The sequence below is a fragment of the Apodemus sylvaticus genome, chromosome 1, assembly GCF_947179515.1.
Source record: "Apodemus sylvaticus chromosome 1, mApoSyl1.1, whole genome shotgun sequence".
NCBI lineage: Eukaryota > Metazoa > Chordata > Mammalia > Rodentia > Muridae > Apodemus > Apodemus sylvaticus.
The window spans coordinates 123,665,957-123,684,159 of record NC_067472.1 but is presented as its reverse complement, the minus strand read 5'-3'; the positions used below and the strand labels follow the sequence as shown (position 1 = coordinate 123,684,159).

Sequence of the window (18,203 nt, the reverse complement as noted above, 5' to 3'; positions counted from 1 at the left end):
CCTTACTTGTGATATGCTCACAATTTCTTTCTAGGAAAGGTTGCTAAACTGAAAACACAGTGTAGAAAACAGCCTACCGTCAGAAGGTAACGGTAACAATTAAGAGCAGACCCGTGAGGCCAGAAGAGCTGCTGCCTAGTGACAACAGGACACCTTTAATCCCCCTCCACTAAGCTTACAGGACAGGTGGATGGTTCTGCCTGGGAGACCATGACCCTTGAAGCAGGTTTCCACTGGTCAATACCTCAGTAATCAGAGACAATTCACTAAGCTTGAGTCTCACATATGCACTTTTTAAGGTGTCATGAATTACTCTAAGGATCGGGTGAGTGTCCAATATACAAAAACCATCCAATAAAAGCTATTTAATTTTAGGGCTATGGCCTTTGAGTTGAAACTCAAATAGAGCTGCAATCAGAGTGACAGTGTCACTCCTCCAAGTCAGGCCTTTATGTTATTATGGATATGGGAAAACAGAACTCAGGAATAATCAATACTCTAGTCATCAACTGGCATTCACTTTCTTTATTTACCACATTCTAACTTTAAAAACATATTCTGAAACGTTATGTAACAGAAAATCAAAGCAGCCGGGTGGTGGTGGCGCACACCTTTAATCCTAGCACTTGGGAGGCAGAGGCAGGTGGATTTCTGAGTTTGAGGCCAGCCTGGTCTACAGAGTGAGTTCCAGGACAGCCAGGGCTACACAGAGAAACCCTGTCTCAAAAAAACAAAAAACAAATAGAAAATCGAAGCAAACAATAGCTAAATTAGATGAAAACTAAGTTCTAGCCTTATAGTCAGGAAGTCTGAAACTTCATGAAACTTCTAAAGGATGTGTTTGATATTAACTATGTCCACTTTCAGTTAAATCTAAGTTGGGGGAATGGGGCAGAGTTTAGGTTACCTTTGACATCATAGTTCAATCTCTTCCTTCAATGTCAACCCATTTTCAGCAAGATGTAGGTCCTAAGGTATCATTTTCTTTTCTATTTTTTGGAGATAGGCTCTCGTGTAGCACACCCTGGCCCTGAACCCCTTGATCCTTCTCTCCCCATTCCCCAAGTGCTGGGATTATGAGCATGTGCTGTTATGTCCAACTCTGAAGCACAATTTTCACTCAAAATTTTACTGTACTCTGTTTATACTCCTGATTTTTATACAAGTATTTGGCACTATATCTAAATAAACTATCAGCAAAATTATTTGTAGCTGCACCACTTTCCAGTGAATCCCAGTACCTGGCTTGCCCGGGTCTAATCCATCGCTCCGTTGTCAGAGTGGGGGCTGCACTGCCCTTGACAGGCCTCTACTTCCCTTTGTTTATATAAACTGACCACAGAAGTCCTGTCCATGAATGTCCAGGGCAGTCTGACTGTGCTTAATTCTTTGCTAAATACTTCTGAATAGTTCCCCTTTTACAATTGACAGCTGAGTTACAGACCAGTAATACTAGTGGTGTCTTCTACACAGCACCAGGCTGTGTTGCTTATAGCTCATTGACCTCGTGTAGTGTATGATCAGCACCATTTTATAGAAAACACCTCACAGTTCACCAAAGCACCCCCCCCATACCATCTCCTTGAAGGCAAGAGACACATCTTCGCCCTTTTTCAGCATTCACCACAATAGTCTTACTTGTCAAATATTCTTGTCAAAATACTTGTCAAAAAATTCTACTGAAATAAAAATTTAAAAGCGGAAAAAAATAACAAAAACAAAAACAAAAACAACAACAAAAAACCAAACCTGACATGTACCCATACCAATGCTCACAGAGGCAGCAGCAATCTTAACTGGTCAATAATAGTGAGCATAAGTCATTCCAAAACAAGATCTTAACTTTAAACCATTCAAGGAGGCCCTTACCAGTAAGTCCCACTTTCTTCCTGCACATGAAACAGCGATTCTTTTTTTGTTTTGGTTTTTCAAGAGACTTGCTTTGCTCTTCAGATGGCTGCTGTGTCGTATCTGATACTGAAGCTGACAAAAACAAGAGGGTGGCAAATTTAATTAGTTAATAAGATTTGGTGTTTGGGTGGTGGCTGATCCTCATTCCATATTATCCCACACATCTGTAATCTAAAGACTATCTGTGGAACTGATTTATAATCATAAATTTCCACTATTTATAAAACATGACCCTCTGTTCATTAAATATATGTGTACAAACAGGTAGAAGGTATCCTGTAATAGAAAAATGATGCTTCTAAACATTCACCAATTTTTTTCCTTTTGCTATCTGTAGTGGGAAGGGAGAGACAGAGAAAGACACTGCCTGACACCCAGCAAGTCTGATCTAAATAGACTTCTCAGAAAACAAGAATACTAATATTCTCAGAACTGCTTCACATTTTTGTGTGAAATCACTTAAGCCAAGTGTTGTGGCACATGCCTATAATCCAGTACCCAGAGGATTGCTGTTTGAGTCTTGTTTACAGAATAAGTAAAAGTTCAGCCAAAGCAACAAAATGAAAATCTTTCTCAACACTACCCTTACTCCCAAAAGTACTTAAGATGCTAAGAAAAAGAATCAGATACATGGAAACTTTAAAATGATGTAATGAAGATGAAAATTAAAATTGATGTACTTTTATCCTAAAATCAAGAGCAGATACACTGAGACTCAGGTTGAATGGCTGCTACTAAACCCTGTAAATGTGCCCTTCCCTCTTACTTGTCACCCTGGCCCTCCTGAGTGCCCCAGAGACAGAGTCTGCAACGTACTTGAAAATAGTAAAAGCCTGTCATGGTTTAAGTTCAACTTGCCCACCTTGTCACAACCAGAGCCTCTCCCAGGAGTGACTGCTCTTCGGACTACACTGGGAACATCCTTCTGGCGTAATTCTGCCAGCCAGAAGGTTTTTCCATTTCAGCCATGTGTGTTCTTCCCTCAGTAACACTCAGCTTTGTACTCTATTACCCTGATATTGGCACCAACCCGACCCTCAGTCTGTTTGTCTGCTGTAGGTGAAAAGCAAACAGAACATTCCCATGGCTCCCCACCATCCCCAATTTAAGGTCCAGGGACTTTTACCATTCCTGTCACTCTCTCTGGCAACATTGCATCATTCCTAAATTGCCATATGCTTGAGCCACAGGGGGGTGGGGATGGGGAGGTGGGGAGAGGGAGTTCCTATGATACACCCCCCCTCTCTCTCACCTGTAAGCTCTTGTAAGGTCCTTGCTGTGTGTGATCTTTAGCTACTAACTCCATCTTGTCTTTCCTGTTTACACTGATGTAACCTGCAGTTTCAGAATAGGAAACCCTCTCCTGAGCTCCTAGGGTACTTTCTAAGCTCCTATATCTATGTGACTTAACTTGGCTAACTGGATTCTTTGAAGGCAGGAACCTGTCTCATCATTCTTGTTAACGGAGCCTATCCTGCTGCTACTGCCACTCAAGGAAAAACTGCTAGTGGATCTGAATTAAATCACTTACCTACTATATCTATGGAGGACATTCCCATAGCCAGAGTACAGCTCCCCTTAGAAAAGCTACTTACAGCAGATACGCAAATAAGTGAGTGGATTGTAACCTGCTTATGCTAACTCAGCTAATACTTAAAAATGATACAAACACCATAAATTAAAAGTGAATGAACGGTAATGAAGAAATCTGCATACAAAGTCTCTACTAGACAAGCTAAACCAACCAGAGAACTTTCTATTAATATACATCCTTATTTCTTACTTAGGAATTCTGAGGCAGGGTTTAATTCTGCAGCCCAGGCTGGCCTCAAATTCACAGTAATCTTCCTGCCTCAAACAAGTGCTTGGATTACAGGTGTGAGCTACATCTGGCTATATTGTATTTTTCAAACAAAATAGAAACACAAACTTTTTTTATTTTCTATAAATAAGTATTCCTAGAATGTGGGCTTACTATGGACAAGGAGTGAGTATCATGCTTAAGTCCCTACCTCTAGAAAAAATATAAGGTAAGGCTAGACTCTGTGAAGGGAACTCAAAAATATTTAAACTGTATTCAGAAATAAGCCCGAATATTGTCTTTAAAATTTGTAAGCCAAAATATCTAACCTGTTCTCTAAAATACGTGGTAGTCATAAAAATTAATTCTTAAATGTCAGTTACAGAATGGCAGATTCTAAACAAAACTGGTTTAACTACTGAGACAAATTCTGAGAAGTATTTGGAAATGGAGAAGAATAAAAATTCACGTTCTTACTCTGAACCCAAGTGGTGTCACACACCTCAACAGTAGTAAATTTGCCATTTAGCCTGAAGACCTAAGACAAATCACCAGTGGAGAATGCAACTTTAAAGACTGGACCGCTGTGTGAAATGCTCAGAGCTAGAGCTCGCATTTAGACTGCTGAGTACTAGATACTGCGACGACAGATGGGAACATCTGCTCAAACCCAGCTCTCAGCCCAACCTTAAACAATCAACAGCTTGAGTTTAAATAAATTCACAGGCCAGACTCTAGGGATCTATGGAGGACTGATTCCAAGAAATTATGTTTCCTCAGGTTGTACTTAAGATGTAAGACCACAGACTGCCTTATCCAATTCTTTACATTAAAGGAACTGTTCAACCACAAAGAGAGCTATGTAGAAGCAAAGAAGCCAAAGAACCACAGCCTTTCTGAGTTTAAAGCCTAAGTAAGGGCAGTCTCTTTAGAACTAGATGGGTTTTCATATAGGAAAATGAGAATTAGACACATGATACCAACTGTTAGTAACCAAGAACACATGACTGTGTAGTCAATACCCACTGGCCATGCGGGGTCTGTGGGGAGGGAGGCCAATGTAACAACATAAGAGGCAAAATAAACTGTAGTATGCTTCCTAGCTGACTGCTAACTGGAATCCTAGCTAGACACGGTCTACTGGCCATTACTGTTACAATACTTCACAAATGCACTGGACAGTTAAGAGTGGTTTTACTACCCACATGGAGGATCACATTCAAGAGGAACAAGGCCCTCTGCTCTGGGTCCTGTAAACAGAAAAAAAAAATGTAATAATAAGTACATAATACAATTTAAACACTTGGGGTATACTCATAAACAGTGAAAAACTAAACTGAACTGACATTAAAATGACATTGATAGGTAATTAAACACTATCTAAATACATCTCCCTTCTCTTGGTAGCAGATATAGTATCTCTATATAATATGATGTATTTTTCCTCAGACAATCTTGGCAATTCTCAAGAAGCGTAGACAAAACCCTTTTGGCATCAGAACCCAAACATGTAGGAGAACTCTACCACGGAGTTCAACCAAGTGAAGGATCAGAATAGTTTCTGAGGAGCTCAAATTATTCTGCTTACTGCTGCTATGCACCTAGAGAAGACAGAGGGCTTATGCCCCCAGACAGTCAATGCAGAGAGTTATAACCATTCATAACTGAAATGAATTTAATTTTTCAATCTAGACCTCATTTTCTTAGATGTGGGTTTAAATTAAGTAACATGTAAGCTCTTCCTAGTTTAAAAATTCTATGTAAAATGAGAGAAAAATTAACTTCCATGAGAAAATTGCATTAGCATTCAAAAGAAACAAGTGCCACATTTATTATTTTCTATATCATTAATCCTAGGCCTGGCAAGACAGGTCAGCAGGTAAGGCTCTTGCTGTCACACCTGATACCCCAAGTCCAATCCCTAAAAGCTACACAATGAAAGGCAAGAACAACTCTAGCAAGCAAGGACATGGTTTCATTCTCTTTAGAATTACAAGTCAAGATACTAGTTCACTTGATAATTATTCTTATGTTTTTGAGAAACTCGATTGCTTTCCAAATCATTTTCAGTATTATCAACTCCCATAATGTGCAAGTGTCCTGATTTTCACACACCTGAACAACACCTGTTATTGCTACTGCTTGCAGCACTCTGCTGGGGGCCGTGTTCATTCATTATGGTTTGGTATTGCAGTTCCTTGGTGACTACTGATGCAGGTCATTGTTTTATTTGCTGACAGTCTGTTTGTACACCTCTGGAAAAATAATCTATTCAGACCCTTTGCCTATTTTTCTTTTCTTTAAAGACATCTTATTCATTCTTTGAGAATTTCCAAAAACTCTATTAAAGATTCATACATTTTCTTAAGATTCATACAATTCATGTGAGTATTTTGCCTGCATGTGTCATGTGTACCATGTGCATGTTTGTGCTGTTCCAGCTAGAACTGGAATTATGGACAGTTGCCATGTGGATGCTGGGAACTGAACCATTTTTTCATTGGATTGCCTTATTCTGCTTTCTTTCACTCTTTCTCTCCTGATTGTTATAGCTACCATGGGCTTAAACTAGGATCCCACGCATGCTGTCCAAATGCTTTACCACCGAGCTATATCTCCAGCAGGAAGTTTTATTTCTTCATCCGCCCTTATTACACAGAGGATGTAAAACATCCTCTGTGCTGCTTTTTCATTCCTTTCATGAAAGCAAAAAAGTCATCTATCTATCCTCTTCGGCTGCTGTTGCTTTAGGAGTCTTATCTATGAAACTTCCTATCTAAAGCCACAAAATTTACACTTGCCTTGAGAGTTTTTACAGTCTCAGCTCTTATATAGGTTTTGGATACACTGTTTATGATTTTTCACATTTTTTAATAACTTCAATTTTTGATCAGACTTTCATTTTTTTGAAACGCATGTTCTTTTATTGAAAAAGAAAGTAAAAACATTTTATGATAAGACTGAAGATTTACATGGAAAATATTCCTGATAAAATAGAAGAGATCTATAGAGAAATATGTTAAAATTGGCAATTTTCATGGAAAATTAAAGAGTAAAATGGTAGACATAAAAACATTGCTGAATTAATTAAAAAAGGAAGTAGAGACCTCATAAAATTACAAAGTTTCTGTAAGGCAAAGGACACCATCAAAAGGACAAATCGGCAACCAACAAACTGGGAAAAGATCTTCACCAACCCTACATCAGATAGAGGGCTAATATCCAATATATACAAAGAACTCAAGAAGTTAGAAATAACCAGAAAACCAAATAACCCTATTAAAAATGGGGTACAGAGCTAAACAAAGAATTTTCACCTGAAGAACTTCGGATGGCTGAGAAGCATCTTAAGAAATGTTCAACTTCTCTAGTCATTAGGGAAATACAAATCAAAACAACCCTGAGATTTCACCTTACACCAGTCAGAATGGCTAAGATTAAAAATTCAGGAGACAGCAGGTATTGGCGAGGATGTGGAGAAAGAGGAACACTCCTCCACTGCTGGTGGGGTTGCAAACTGGTACAACCACTCTGGATATCAGTCTGGTGGTTCCTCAGAAAACTGGGCACATCACTTCCGGAGGATCCTGCTATACCACTCCTGGGCATATATCCAGAGGATTCTCCAGCATGTAATAAGGATATATGTTCATAGCAGCCCTATTTATAATAGCCAGAAGCTGGAAAGAACCCAGGTATCCCTCAACAGAAGAGTGGATGCAAAAAATGTATATATACACAATGGAGTACTATTCATCCATTAGAAACAATGAATTCATGAAATTCTTAGGCAAATGGATGGAGCTGGAGAACATCTTACTAAGTGAGGTAACCTAGTCTCAAAAGATCAATCATGGTATGCACTCACTAATAAGTGGATATTAGCCTAGAAAATTGGAATACCCAAAACATAATCCCACACATCAAATGAGGTACAAGAAGAATGGAGGAGTGGCCCCTGGTTCTGGAAGGACTCAGTGTAGCAGTTAGGGCGAAACCAGAACAGGGAAGTGGGAAGGGGTGGATGGGTGAACAGGGGAGGGAAGGGAGCTTATGTGACTTTCGGGGAGTCGGGGGGGGGGGGGCCTGAAAAGGGGAAATCATTTGAAAAGTAAATAAAAAATATATCGAATTAAAAAAAAGGAAGTAGAAACATTTTATGATAGAATTGAAGATTTACGTGAAAAATATTTCTGATAAAACTGTAGAAAAATATAGAAAAACATGTTAAAATTGAAGATTATCATGGAAAATTATACAGATAAAATGGTAGGCATAAAAATAATTCTTAAGTTGATTGAAAGTGGAATTATAAACATTTTCAGGTAAAACTGAAGATTTACATGGAAAATACTTCTGATAAAATTCAAGAAATATATAAAAAAACACTTTAAAATTTACTATTTCATGGAAAATTATACAGATAAAATGGTAAACATAAAAAACCTTTCTAATTTAATTGAAGGGGGAATTAAAAACCTTTGTGCTAAAATAAGAGATTTACATGGAAAACATTTCTGATAAAATAGAAGAAATGTATAGTAAACGTTAAAATTGAAGATTATCATGAAAAATAATGCAGATAAAATGGTAGACATAAAAAAATTAATAAATTAATTGAAAGGGGAATTACAAACATTTTCTGATAAAATTGAAGATTTACATGAAAAATATTTCCGTTAGTCTGTCTTTTTATTAGGGAACTGAGTCCATTGATATTAAGAGATATTAAGGAATAGTGATTGCTGCTTCCTATATTTTTGATGTTATTTTTATGTTTGTGTGGTTATCTTCTTTTGAGTTTGTTGGAAGATTACTTTCTTGCTTTTTCTAGGCTGTTGTTTCCCTCCTTGTGTTGGCGTTTTCCATCTATTATCCTTTGTAGGGCTGGATTTGTGGAAAGATACTGCTGTAAATTTGGTTTTATCATGGAATATCTTGGTTTCTACATCAATGGTGATTGAGAGTTTTGCTGGGTATAGTAGTCTGGCCTGGTATTTGTATTCTCTTAGGGTCTGTATTAGATCTGCCCAGGATCTTCTACCTTTCATGGTCTCTGGTGAGAAGTCTGATGTAATTCTGATAGGTCTGCTTTATAAGTTACTTGCCCTTTTTCCCTTACTGCTTTTAATATTCTTTGTTTAGTGCATTTGGTGTTTTGATTATTATGTGCTGGGAGGACTTTCTGGTCTGGTCCAATCTGTTTGGAGTTCTGCAGGCTTCTTGTATGCTCATGGGCATACAGTTAGGTAAGTTTTCTTCTATGATTTTTTGAAGATATTTATTGGCCCTTTAAGTTGTAAATCTTCACTCTCTTCTATACCTATAATCATTAGATTTGGTCTTCTCATTGTGTCCTGGATTTCCTGGATGTTTTGGATTATAAGCTTTTTGCATTTCCTTTGACTATTGAGTCAATGTTTTCTATGGTATCTTCATCACCTGAGATTCTTTCTTCTATCTCTTGTATTCTGTTGTTGATGCTTGCATCTATGACTTTCCAAAGTTTTCTATCTCCAGAGTTGTTTCACTTTGTGATTTCTTCATTGTTTCTACTTCCACTTTTAGATCCTGGATGGCTTTGTTCAGTTCCTTCACTTGATTGTTTGTGTTTTCCTGTAATTCTTTTTAAGGGCTTCTGTTCTCTTGTACTTCTTTAAGGGATTTTTGTGTTTCCTCTTTAAGGGCTTTTACCTGTTGACCCATGTTCTCCTGTATTTCTTTAAGGGAGTTATTTAAGTCATTCTTGAAGCCCTCTATCAGCATCATGAGATATGATTTTAAATCCAATTCTTGTTTTTCCAGTGTGTTGGGGTATCTGGGACTTGCTGTCGTGGGAGAACTGGGTTCTGATGTTGCCAAGTAGCCTTCCTTGGTTTCTGTTGGTGGGGTTCTTGTGCTTACCTTTCACCATTTGGTTATCTCTGGTGTTAGTTGGTCTTGCTGTCTCTGGCTGGAGCTTGTCCCCCCTCTGGGCTTGTAAGCCTGTGTCTGTACTCCTGGAAAACCAACTCTCTTCTGGCAGGATCTGTGCATAGAAAGCTGTGGAGCCGCTTGGCTCCCTGATGGAAATTGCAGTCCGAAGACCTCTGTCCCACCTGTTCCACTGATTGTCCGCCACATGCACTCCCAGCTGGTCCCTTCCAGAGAGAAGGTGGAGACCTTACCACCTCTCTCAGAAGTGAAAGCACTGCTGGAGATCACTCTCTCCTGGCAGGCTGTGCATTGAAGGCTGTGAAGTTACCTGGCTCCTTAGTGCAAATGGCCAGACTTTCATTTTTTTACTAGATGACCCTAGACTTTTGTTTAATATAAACTGCCCTTAAGCTTTTGAGTGTATTTCTGGACTATCAATACTATTCTACTGATCTGTATGAGTACCTTCACAACAGCACTTGAGTCTACATTATTGTATCTTTTAATAAAGTTTGAAGCTGGGAACTGTTAAGTATAGTAACTTTTTCAAAACTATCTTGGCTGTTTTTACCCATTCTTCAAAATCAGATGAAATCCCTGATTTCTACCGCATGTAAAGTTTCCTAAATAACTCTCCAATAATTTTAGCCAAAAGCTCCTCTGGCTGTCATGAGCTACTGACCTAACAACACTCCCTAAGAATCCTGGTTCCCTGCCTTGACAGTCCAACCCTCCCAAAAGCTGACTCATTCTACACTGAAAAGGTTTAGCCATCTTCTATCCTAAGTCTCCTTTAACTCCCAAATCAATAGGGCAATATACAAAACAAAAATATCCTTTATTGTTTGTACAAATTAGTTTGTATCTATGGTCTGAATAATTCTAAATTTCTTATAAGGTGGACATAACTGAAAACTAATGAGATCGCAGCACCAAACTATCAGGGAAGCAGGAAGATATGAAACCAGTAGCTCAGATATCTAAGCCCCATCTTCTTTCGGTTTGCATCACCCAAGACCGAAGTTCAGTTCTGTCTGCAAGGCAGTCTAGTTCAGTATTGTTGAATATACAAAATGTACATATATTTTGTCTTTAAGCTAGTTTTTGTGAATAGGAAGTCTTATATTTTTAAGAATTTGAGGAATTATTGCTATCTTTTTAAGACGGTTTCTTTTTAAAAACAGGTTAATTAAATAACATACAGCAATAGGCTAAATTTTCATGTAAGCATGCCCAATGAATGCATCACCACTTACCAGAAAGCATCCTACCAGAATAGACATTATATACAGAGGACATGCTATTCTGAAAGCCCAGGTGATAGTGGAATACTCATGGATACCAGGTAGCTTGCCTAACCAACCCATCCTACCTACTTGGGGGAAGAAAGGGGACTGGACATGCCAGCCAGATGCACACAGTAGACCCCAGCTCACAAGCATCACACTATTGTGTGGAGGGAACACAGAGTTGGTGCCAGGTTCCCAGCTCCCTATACCATGTATCTGTGCTGCAGAGGCCTTTTCTGTCTCTTTTTTGTCACTCAATTTGTCACTCAATAGATGAACCGATGAAGCATCATTCTCTGATTTGTTCAGCAGGCAAGTTATGTATAGGGGAAGTGTGTCTACTTTTAAGTACCTATGTATAAAGAAGCATATTTACATTTGTGTTGACAAAACAAAATATTTTAAATTCAAAAATAAGTTAAATGGCCAGGCAGTGGTGGTGAATACCTTTAATTCCAGTACTTGGGAGGCAGAGGCAGGTGGATTTCTGAGTTTGAGGCCAGCCTGGTCTACAGAGTGAGTTCCAGGACAGCCAGGGCTACACAGAGAAACCCTGCCTCAGAAAAAAAAAAGTTAAATGTTTTTTTGTTTTTGTTTTTGTTTTTAAAGGAGGCTGTTTAGGGTAGGAGATAGCTGTCTGTAAAGTGCTTATTCTGTAAACATTAATTAGTCTCTCAGAATCTGACAGACAAACAGCCTATGCTCCAGCTTCCACACATATATCAGCGCGCGCGCACACACACACACACACACACACACACACACACACACACACACAAAGGATGCTACTGAGATACTTTACAAGGTGAAAATTAACTCCTTCCTAAACTTGGGTGAAACTGAATTTTACATTTGATTTGTCGAAGATTCTGTTATGCTGAAATTAAGAATGCTAAGTCATTAATGAACTTGAAAGTTTATACTTGTATTATCTAAATGTCATTCAAAGCACACTTTTTGAAGAGTGTCTAACTTTTAAAAACATTTTGCAGTCTTCCTAATATGAACTACTTTCTTGGTTAATGTACTCAGGGTGAGCTGGAAGAAACTTTGGTATTCTCCATACATCAAAATGGTGTAAAGCACCTACATTGTTGTGTTATTAGCTTACATACCTTTCTTTATCAAACTGTTCAACTCTCAATTGCATCTTTAATCTTTTTGTTTGTTCATATTGGTTATTTTCCTTTTCTGAGCCAAGGTCTCACTATGTAACCTTTGCTATCCTGGAACTTACCATGCAGAACAGACTGGTCTTGAATTCACAGAAATCTGCCTGCCGCTGCAGGGATCAAGGGCATGTGCCATCACACCCTTTAGTTTTTACAAATTCTTTTCACACACAGAAATTTAAACATGTTCTGTTTAAGGCACTCTCCTGAGTGAGTGGCAGCTTTGCTCTTTTTTTCCTGGGATCTTGGTTGGTGGTGTTTATGGCCTGAAACTAATCAGGATCAGATGGCTGTTTTCTTGTTCCTTTCCTTCCCGCTTTGCTTTCAAACTCTATTCTTACTTTAGCAGCCTATACCAGACCGTCTAAAATTCAGGAACAATTCTCATCACTTTTCTTTTACCTATCTACACCTTCCAAATATTCTCTCAAATTTTACATTTATCACTTTTGTCTCACTCAACATCATTTTTCTGTAACAGGCTAGAGAGATGGCTCAGCATTCAGAAGCACACCCTGCTCCTGCAGAGGACCCACGTTCAATTTCCAGCACCCACCATGAGCAGCTGACAGCTGTATGTAACTTCAGCTCTGGGAGATCAGAGGCCTCTGGTACTCACATGCCATGGTCATACACAGATACATACACATAAACTTATATATTAAAAAAAAAACTTTTCTATAATTAATACCTTTCTCTTAGCCTCCCTGTCAAAAGCAATAACATCACTGTCACTGTAATAAAGCTAAGCTTTGGTAGCCCTGTTTGTTTTTATAACTCAACACTTCCCCTTTTCTGTATCTCACATAACCCACCATCATCCTTACTTTCCTTAAACTTTTCTATTTACAAAAATATTTTTCACTAATTATACTCTATGAATTTATAGTAATATGTGGGTTAGATTAAAATATTTATGTTGGTTACATAGTATATTTACTTCCTGCTGCAAAATCTGCAAAATAGGTAAATCTGGTCCAGTACTGACCGGAAATAAAGGATATCTATATTGTTTAATATAATCAACAAAGTGAATATTCCAGATCATCTGTTACCAGGATACCTATACCATACATGATGTAGAGTCAGTGTGCTGCCTCCTTAAACCCTGCCATGGTATCATAGAACCTTATCTTTGCACAGTATGCTCCCTTAGCTGGATTAGAAACAGCCTAGCAGAGATTAGAAACCTAAATGCCTCCCCACTGCAAATGCCTTCAGATAAGTTTCTCAGAGTTCTTGGGTCACTTGAATCCATGGAACCAGAGTGAGACCTTGGGGTGCCACACTACAAGTGCAAGGAGCTGGATATGATCACTGCACTGTAGTTCACACGGGGGAGAGAAGCACCTGGGAACTAAGAAGAAAAGCCTCTCTGAGAATCAGTCAAAACCAAAATCAGCAAGGTTCCTGCAAGCCAGCAGTCCCAGTGGAGAGGAGTGTTTGGTATTTAACTGTCTTAACACAACAGAACATAATAGTATAATACTTCTATTGCTCACTCTAATTATATCAGATTTGAACCTTCTCTTTACTCTGATCTAATTATAAGTGGAAAATAGATTCCCAACATTCTAGTCAAATAAATATTTGAGAATATAAAGTACTCTTCTCATAACAAAACTAACAAAGCATATACAATAAGCAGCTACTGTTATAAATACCCACATCTAGGCTAGTACCTGGCCTACAGAACTCAAATGTTAAACACACACATGCTATCATATACAAACCTTGCAGGTCTTCTGTCTCGGATACTGCTTTGTCCACAGATGTACTGTCCACTTGGGAAGGTGCTACAGATTCTGATAAAAGTGACTGATTTGATACAGGGCTAGAAAAGCAAAAGATATTTTTAATTTTTTAATATAAAGTTTTTTAAAATTAGTTTTCTAAATTTAGAGACAGGGGCTTGTTTTGTTGCCTAGGATGGTATTAAAGCCCTGGGCTCACGAAAACCTCTTCTTGACTCCTTCAGGTAAGTGCTGTTGCACTCAACATTATTTCAGTTTGAAAAGATCATCTTCTAAACATCCATACAAAGTAAAAGGACACAGTAATACCGCTTCCTGTAGAACACAGAGACACCTGTAACCTCACATGATCATGGGGCTTGGAAACCACCTGATTAGGGCTAGAAGCTGATGCTTTCTTTGGAAACCAAAGCAACAGTGCATTCATTCATTCATTCATTCATTCATTCATTCATTCATTTATTTATTTATTTCCCAAATATCACATGAAAACTCTAAAGGAAAACTAGCACAATGCAGCCTTGCTTTAGAAACATTAAAAAAGTTGTTAATGAGCATCTATGATGAATTTTTAAAAAGGAAGCACAATGCAAAAAACTTAATAGCCTAGTTTATAACAGAATAAGATGGAAAAAAGTAATTTCTTCCCTCCTTCCTACCATGCACAGGAGAAGCCTTAAACTATCTGTATAGTTTGGCCTAGCCTTGAACTCCCAGTCTTCTTGCCTCTGTTTCTCAAGTCTGATTATATGGGCATGCAACATGACTTTCAGAAGTTAAAACATGTATTTCTATATGTATCCCTCTATCTCTTAACTTCAGAGCTAAAAGCAAAAATAAATTATAAAACAGAAAAATTAGTAGTGCCTCATGATAAAAAAAAAGAATCTGAGCCAAGTCTCTTCTGAGTCAAGACACCAATACCTGTAGACCAAGGACTACAGTGTGAAGAACTAACTTTAGAGGAACATCAGCAGCAGATCAGTACGCAGTGTGAAGAATAAAGGAAAAGTTGTCTGAAAAAGGGACTGAGGACTTGAAAGAGTTCTCCTTCAACAAAGAACAGTACAAAGCATCTTGTAACTAGTGAGTAGCAAGTAGTCGATAGAATTCTAGGCCAGGAAATCCTGCAGAAGCTTTAAAGCATCCCTCAGTGAAGTGATTAAAAACTATCGTAAGGTCAATACTCTTTCAGAAAGTCACCTTACCCTGGCTGCATAGATGAAGACGTAGACTCTAGCGCTGACTGAGCGTCTGGGACACTGCCGTCTGCGCACTGTACTGGTAAGGATTCAGACAGACTGCTGACAGAAGCTGCTGCAACATAACCACATTGCAGGTTAGTATTCTAATAGCCCAAGGCCTGATCAAAAAAAAAAGGAAGATCAATTCCCCATGAAACATACTGTATAGGTTTCCCTTCTTTAGTATCCCTGACCTGTTTTGCTTAGTTTTTTAAATTCTGTTTTAGTGATATGAATATAGCACTGTATATATGACAGAAAGTGAAAGGAGGTAGTGCATATACCCCGTGTGTTGTCAGGAGCACTACTGTGCTTCAACTGGATTACTTACCAGGTGGGCTTATTCTACCATTGCTACTGTTCTGTCTTTGAAGATGTTCTTTATAGCATACTGAACACATGCCATTTGTACGAGGGTTTCCATAAAATCCGCAGCCAGTGGAGCAAAGCATAGGTGCTTGGCTGTGATTAGTTTCTTGAGCCATGTTCTTCTGTTGCACACCTGAAATTTTCAAACAATTTGTAAAGAATTCCAACACAAGACTTCAGTGTTACATTATCCAAATCTGCTCTCTATAATGAATAGAAGCCCACCTATATGCTCTTTCCCTAACTACGCTACACGGTCCCTAAACACAGGGCGAGGTAAAGAACAAAGGACGCTTGGGGAACTCCTCCTTCAAGCTACTCTCTCTAAGCAGGTCTGTGCTGGCTCAGAAAGTATAAAACTTCCCCAGAGGAAGCAACCTCTTTCTGAAGATTTTGTACCACCCAAACATTAACTTTAGTTTGGACTTTTAAAATAATGAGCAACACTTTAAATTTTGCTATAAGTTATACGATTTAATTTCTAGCTATTTAAAGTTTTGTTCAAGTCTGTATTAACGTGTGATTTATTATGTTTAAAGATTACCACCTAATGTAATTTTTGTTCTTTGGAATATGGAGAACTAGGCAGAATGTTGGTGAAATGAGAAATGGGATTTAATCATTTTGGAAGATAATTTAGCAATTCACCTCAAGAGTCCTGTAGAAGACAAATACTCTAAACCAGCCTTTTTTTTTTCCTTAAGCTTGATAATCTATAGAATATCTATTGTATAATCAGAAAAAGAACAAAGAATACATGAAGATATCTCATGCCATATTTATAATGTAGGAAAACTGAAAACACCCTGAATGTCCAACATTAAAATAAAATACTAATATTATTGACAAAAAATTCCAGAATCACTAACATTTTAAATGAGTTTCTCAGGGAAAAAATGTACACAGTGAACTGTGTATGTTGTTAAATAGTGCTAACAGAACAGTTATTAATTATAAAAGAGCAGTAGAAAATACATCCAAGAATAGCAATTCTAAGCTTTCTGATACATGCCTTACTTTAATATTTTTCTCAATTGTGAAGATACTATTTGCCTAATTAAGAAAAATGTTTACTTTTTAAAGCATTTATAATTTTAAAGAGTAAACCTAAAATCGACTAGGACAGAAACACTAGTCACTGCATGCTGGGACCCGGGAAGTATTTGGGAACCACTTGAAGGTAATGATCAATCAAAGCAGATGGAAGAATTTCACAAGCTATTTCTTCCAGAAAGCAACTGGTGACTTGGCACAAACAACCCATGGCAGAAAACAGTAATAGCAGGCTTATTAAAAAGAACTCCTTCTAAAGGAAGGTTATTACAGGCTGAAAAGGGATACTCAAAAATAGAAAAGCATTGTCACTGAAATTGCCTTGACTTGGTAAACACCTAAGGAAAGCACTCACTGTTCACAGGAACTAGCTTTCTCCATCTGAATGTTTTGAAGATTGTTCAGGGTAAAGATGTATCAAGTTTAATAATAACCAATAACCACAAGGCCCTTTGTCTGGATTACAAGAAGAAGCTGCAGATTTAGTATCTACCATTGAAAGCAATGTCCCAGGATTCCCATGGTAGAGCACTCCTTTAATCACAGCACTCAGAGGCAGAAACAGGCAGATCTTTGTGAGATACTGTCTAGCCTGGTCTACATAGCAAGTTCTAGCCAGTCAGTGTTACACACGGAGACCCTGTCTCAAGACAAACAAATGAAGAAAAAAAAAGGAAAGGAAAGAAAAGAAGAAATGACCTAGCTGTGTGTGGACAAGGTAATGCATACCTGTAATGACAGCACTTGGAAGGCTGAATCTAGAGGATTCCTAGTCACTCATCTGAAGTACAAGGAGTTCCAGGCCAGCCTGGGCTACCTAGGGTGACTCTGCCTAAAACCAGAAAAACAAAAGCAAATAATAGAAAAGGTCTCAACTGTTAAGGGATGCTATTTTACACCTTGAGCTGGGAATATAACCTGAGATTCTGACAAGCTTATTTTTCATTCCCTGACTGGTTCTTTCAGAATCCCATCCTTGTCAGAGTGACTGGGGTGGAGGTGGGGCAAGACGGAGAGACAGAGACAGAAGGGGGGAAGAAGAGAGACAGAGACAGAGAATATTACCTGTTGTATCAGTCATCTCTCTTCTGCAGTCCTGTATATTCATGTCAAATTAAAAGACAATTACAATGTAGAGAAGCTGTTTGATGGGTAGGTGTCCCTGAGGGACACTGGTCTATTCTCTTTTGAGTGTGTATGTGTTAATATATGTGTGTAGGTGCATGCTCATTCTGCATGCACAACTATGTTGATGCCAGAGGTTAAACTAGAACGGTGTTCTCCTCAGTCACTTTCAACCCTATCCTTAGAAACAGCTCCACAGAACCTGGGGTTCCGACACAGCTAGACAGGATGGCTTGTCAGTGCCGGGGATTCTTCTGTCTGTGCGTTCCTAGCACTGGGCTTACACAGGATGCATTTTCCCTTTGTGCTTTTTATGCGACTGCAGGGGATCTCACCAGATCCTCATGCTTGTGTACCAAACACTCTACCATCGCCCACTGAACCACTGAACCATCTCCATAGCCCTGTGATCTTTGTGTTTGCCTAGTTTTTAAAAATCAGGATGACTGCTCACCATGATAAAGGGAAGGAATGGAGCTGGGATTCTTCCAGATAGCCTGGCTATAGCAAAGTCCAGGTTTTAAAAGTCCATGAGCTTGTATGGAGGTCAACACTGTCCTCAAAAAACA

General features: G+C 38.5%; 1 protein-coding gene across 5 annotated transcripts in view; it reads right to left on the bottom strand.

Annotated features, from left to right (window-relative positions):
• The window catches only part of Zfand6 (zinc finger AN1-type containing 6), a 73,071-nt gene that overhangs the window by 984 nt on the left and 53,884 nt on the right, over window positions 1-18,203 (bottom strand). For 3 of the 5 annotated variants that reach the window (XM_052159276.1, XM_052159275.1, XM_052159289.1), the window contains 5 exons: window positions 15,419-15,589; window positions 15,052-15,160; window positions 13,823-13,923; window positions 4,918-4,962; window positions 1,870-1,983 (listed from right to left, as the gene is read on the bottom strand). In XM_052159276.1, coding sequence (XP_052015236.1) covers window positions 1,870-1,983; window positions 4,918-4,962; window positions 13,823-13,923; window positions 15,052-15,160; window positions 15,419-15,572 — 523 coding nt within the window. In that variant the 5' untranslated portion in view covers window positions 15,573-15,589. Of the gene's footprint in view, window positions 1-1,869; window positions 1,984-4,917; window positions 4,963-13,822; window positions 13,924-15,051; window positions 15,161-15,418; window positions 15,590-17,238; window positions 17,342-18,203 lie in introns of all 5 variants that reach the window. The other 2 variants (XM_052159280.1, XM_052159298.1) reach the window with 2 other exon arrangements.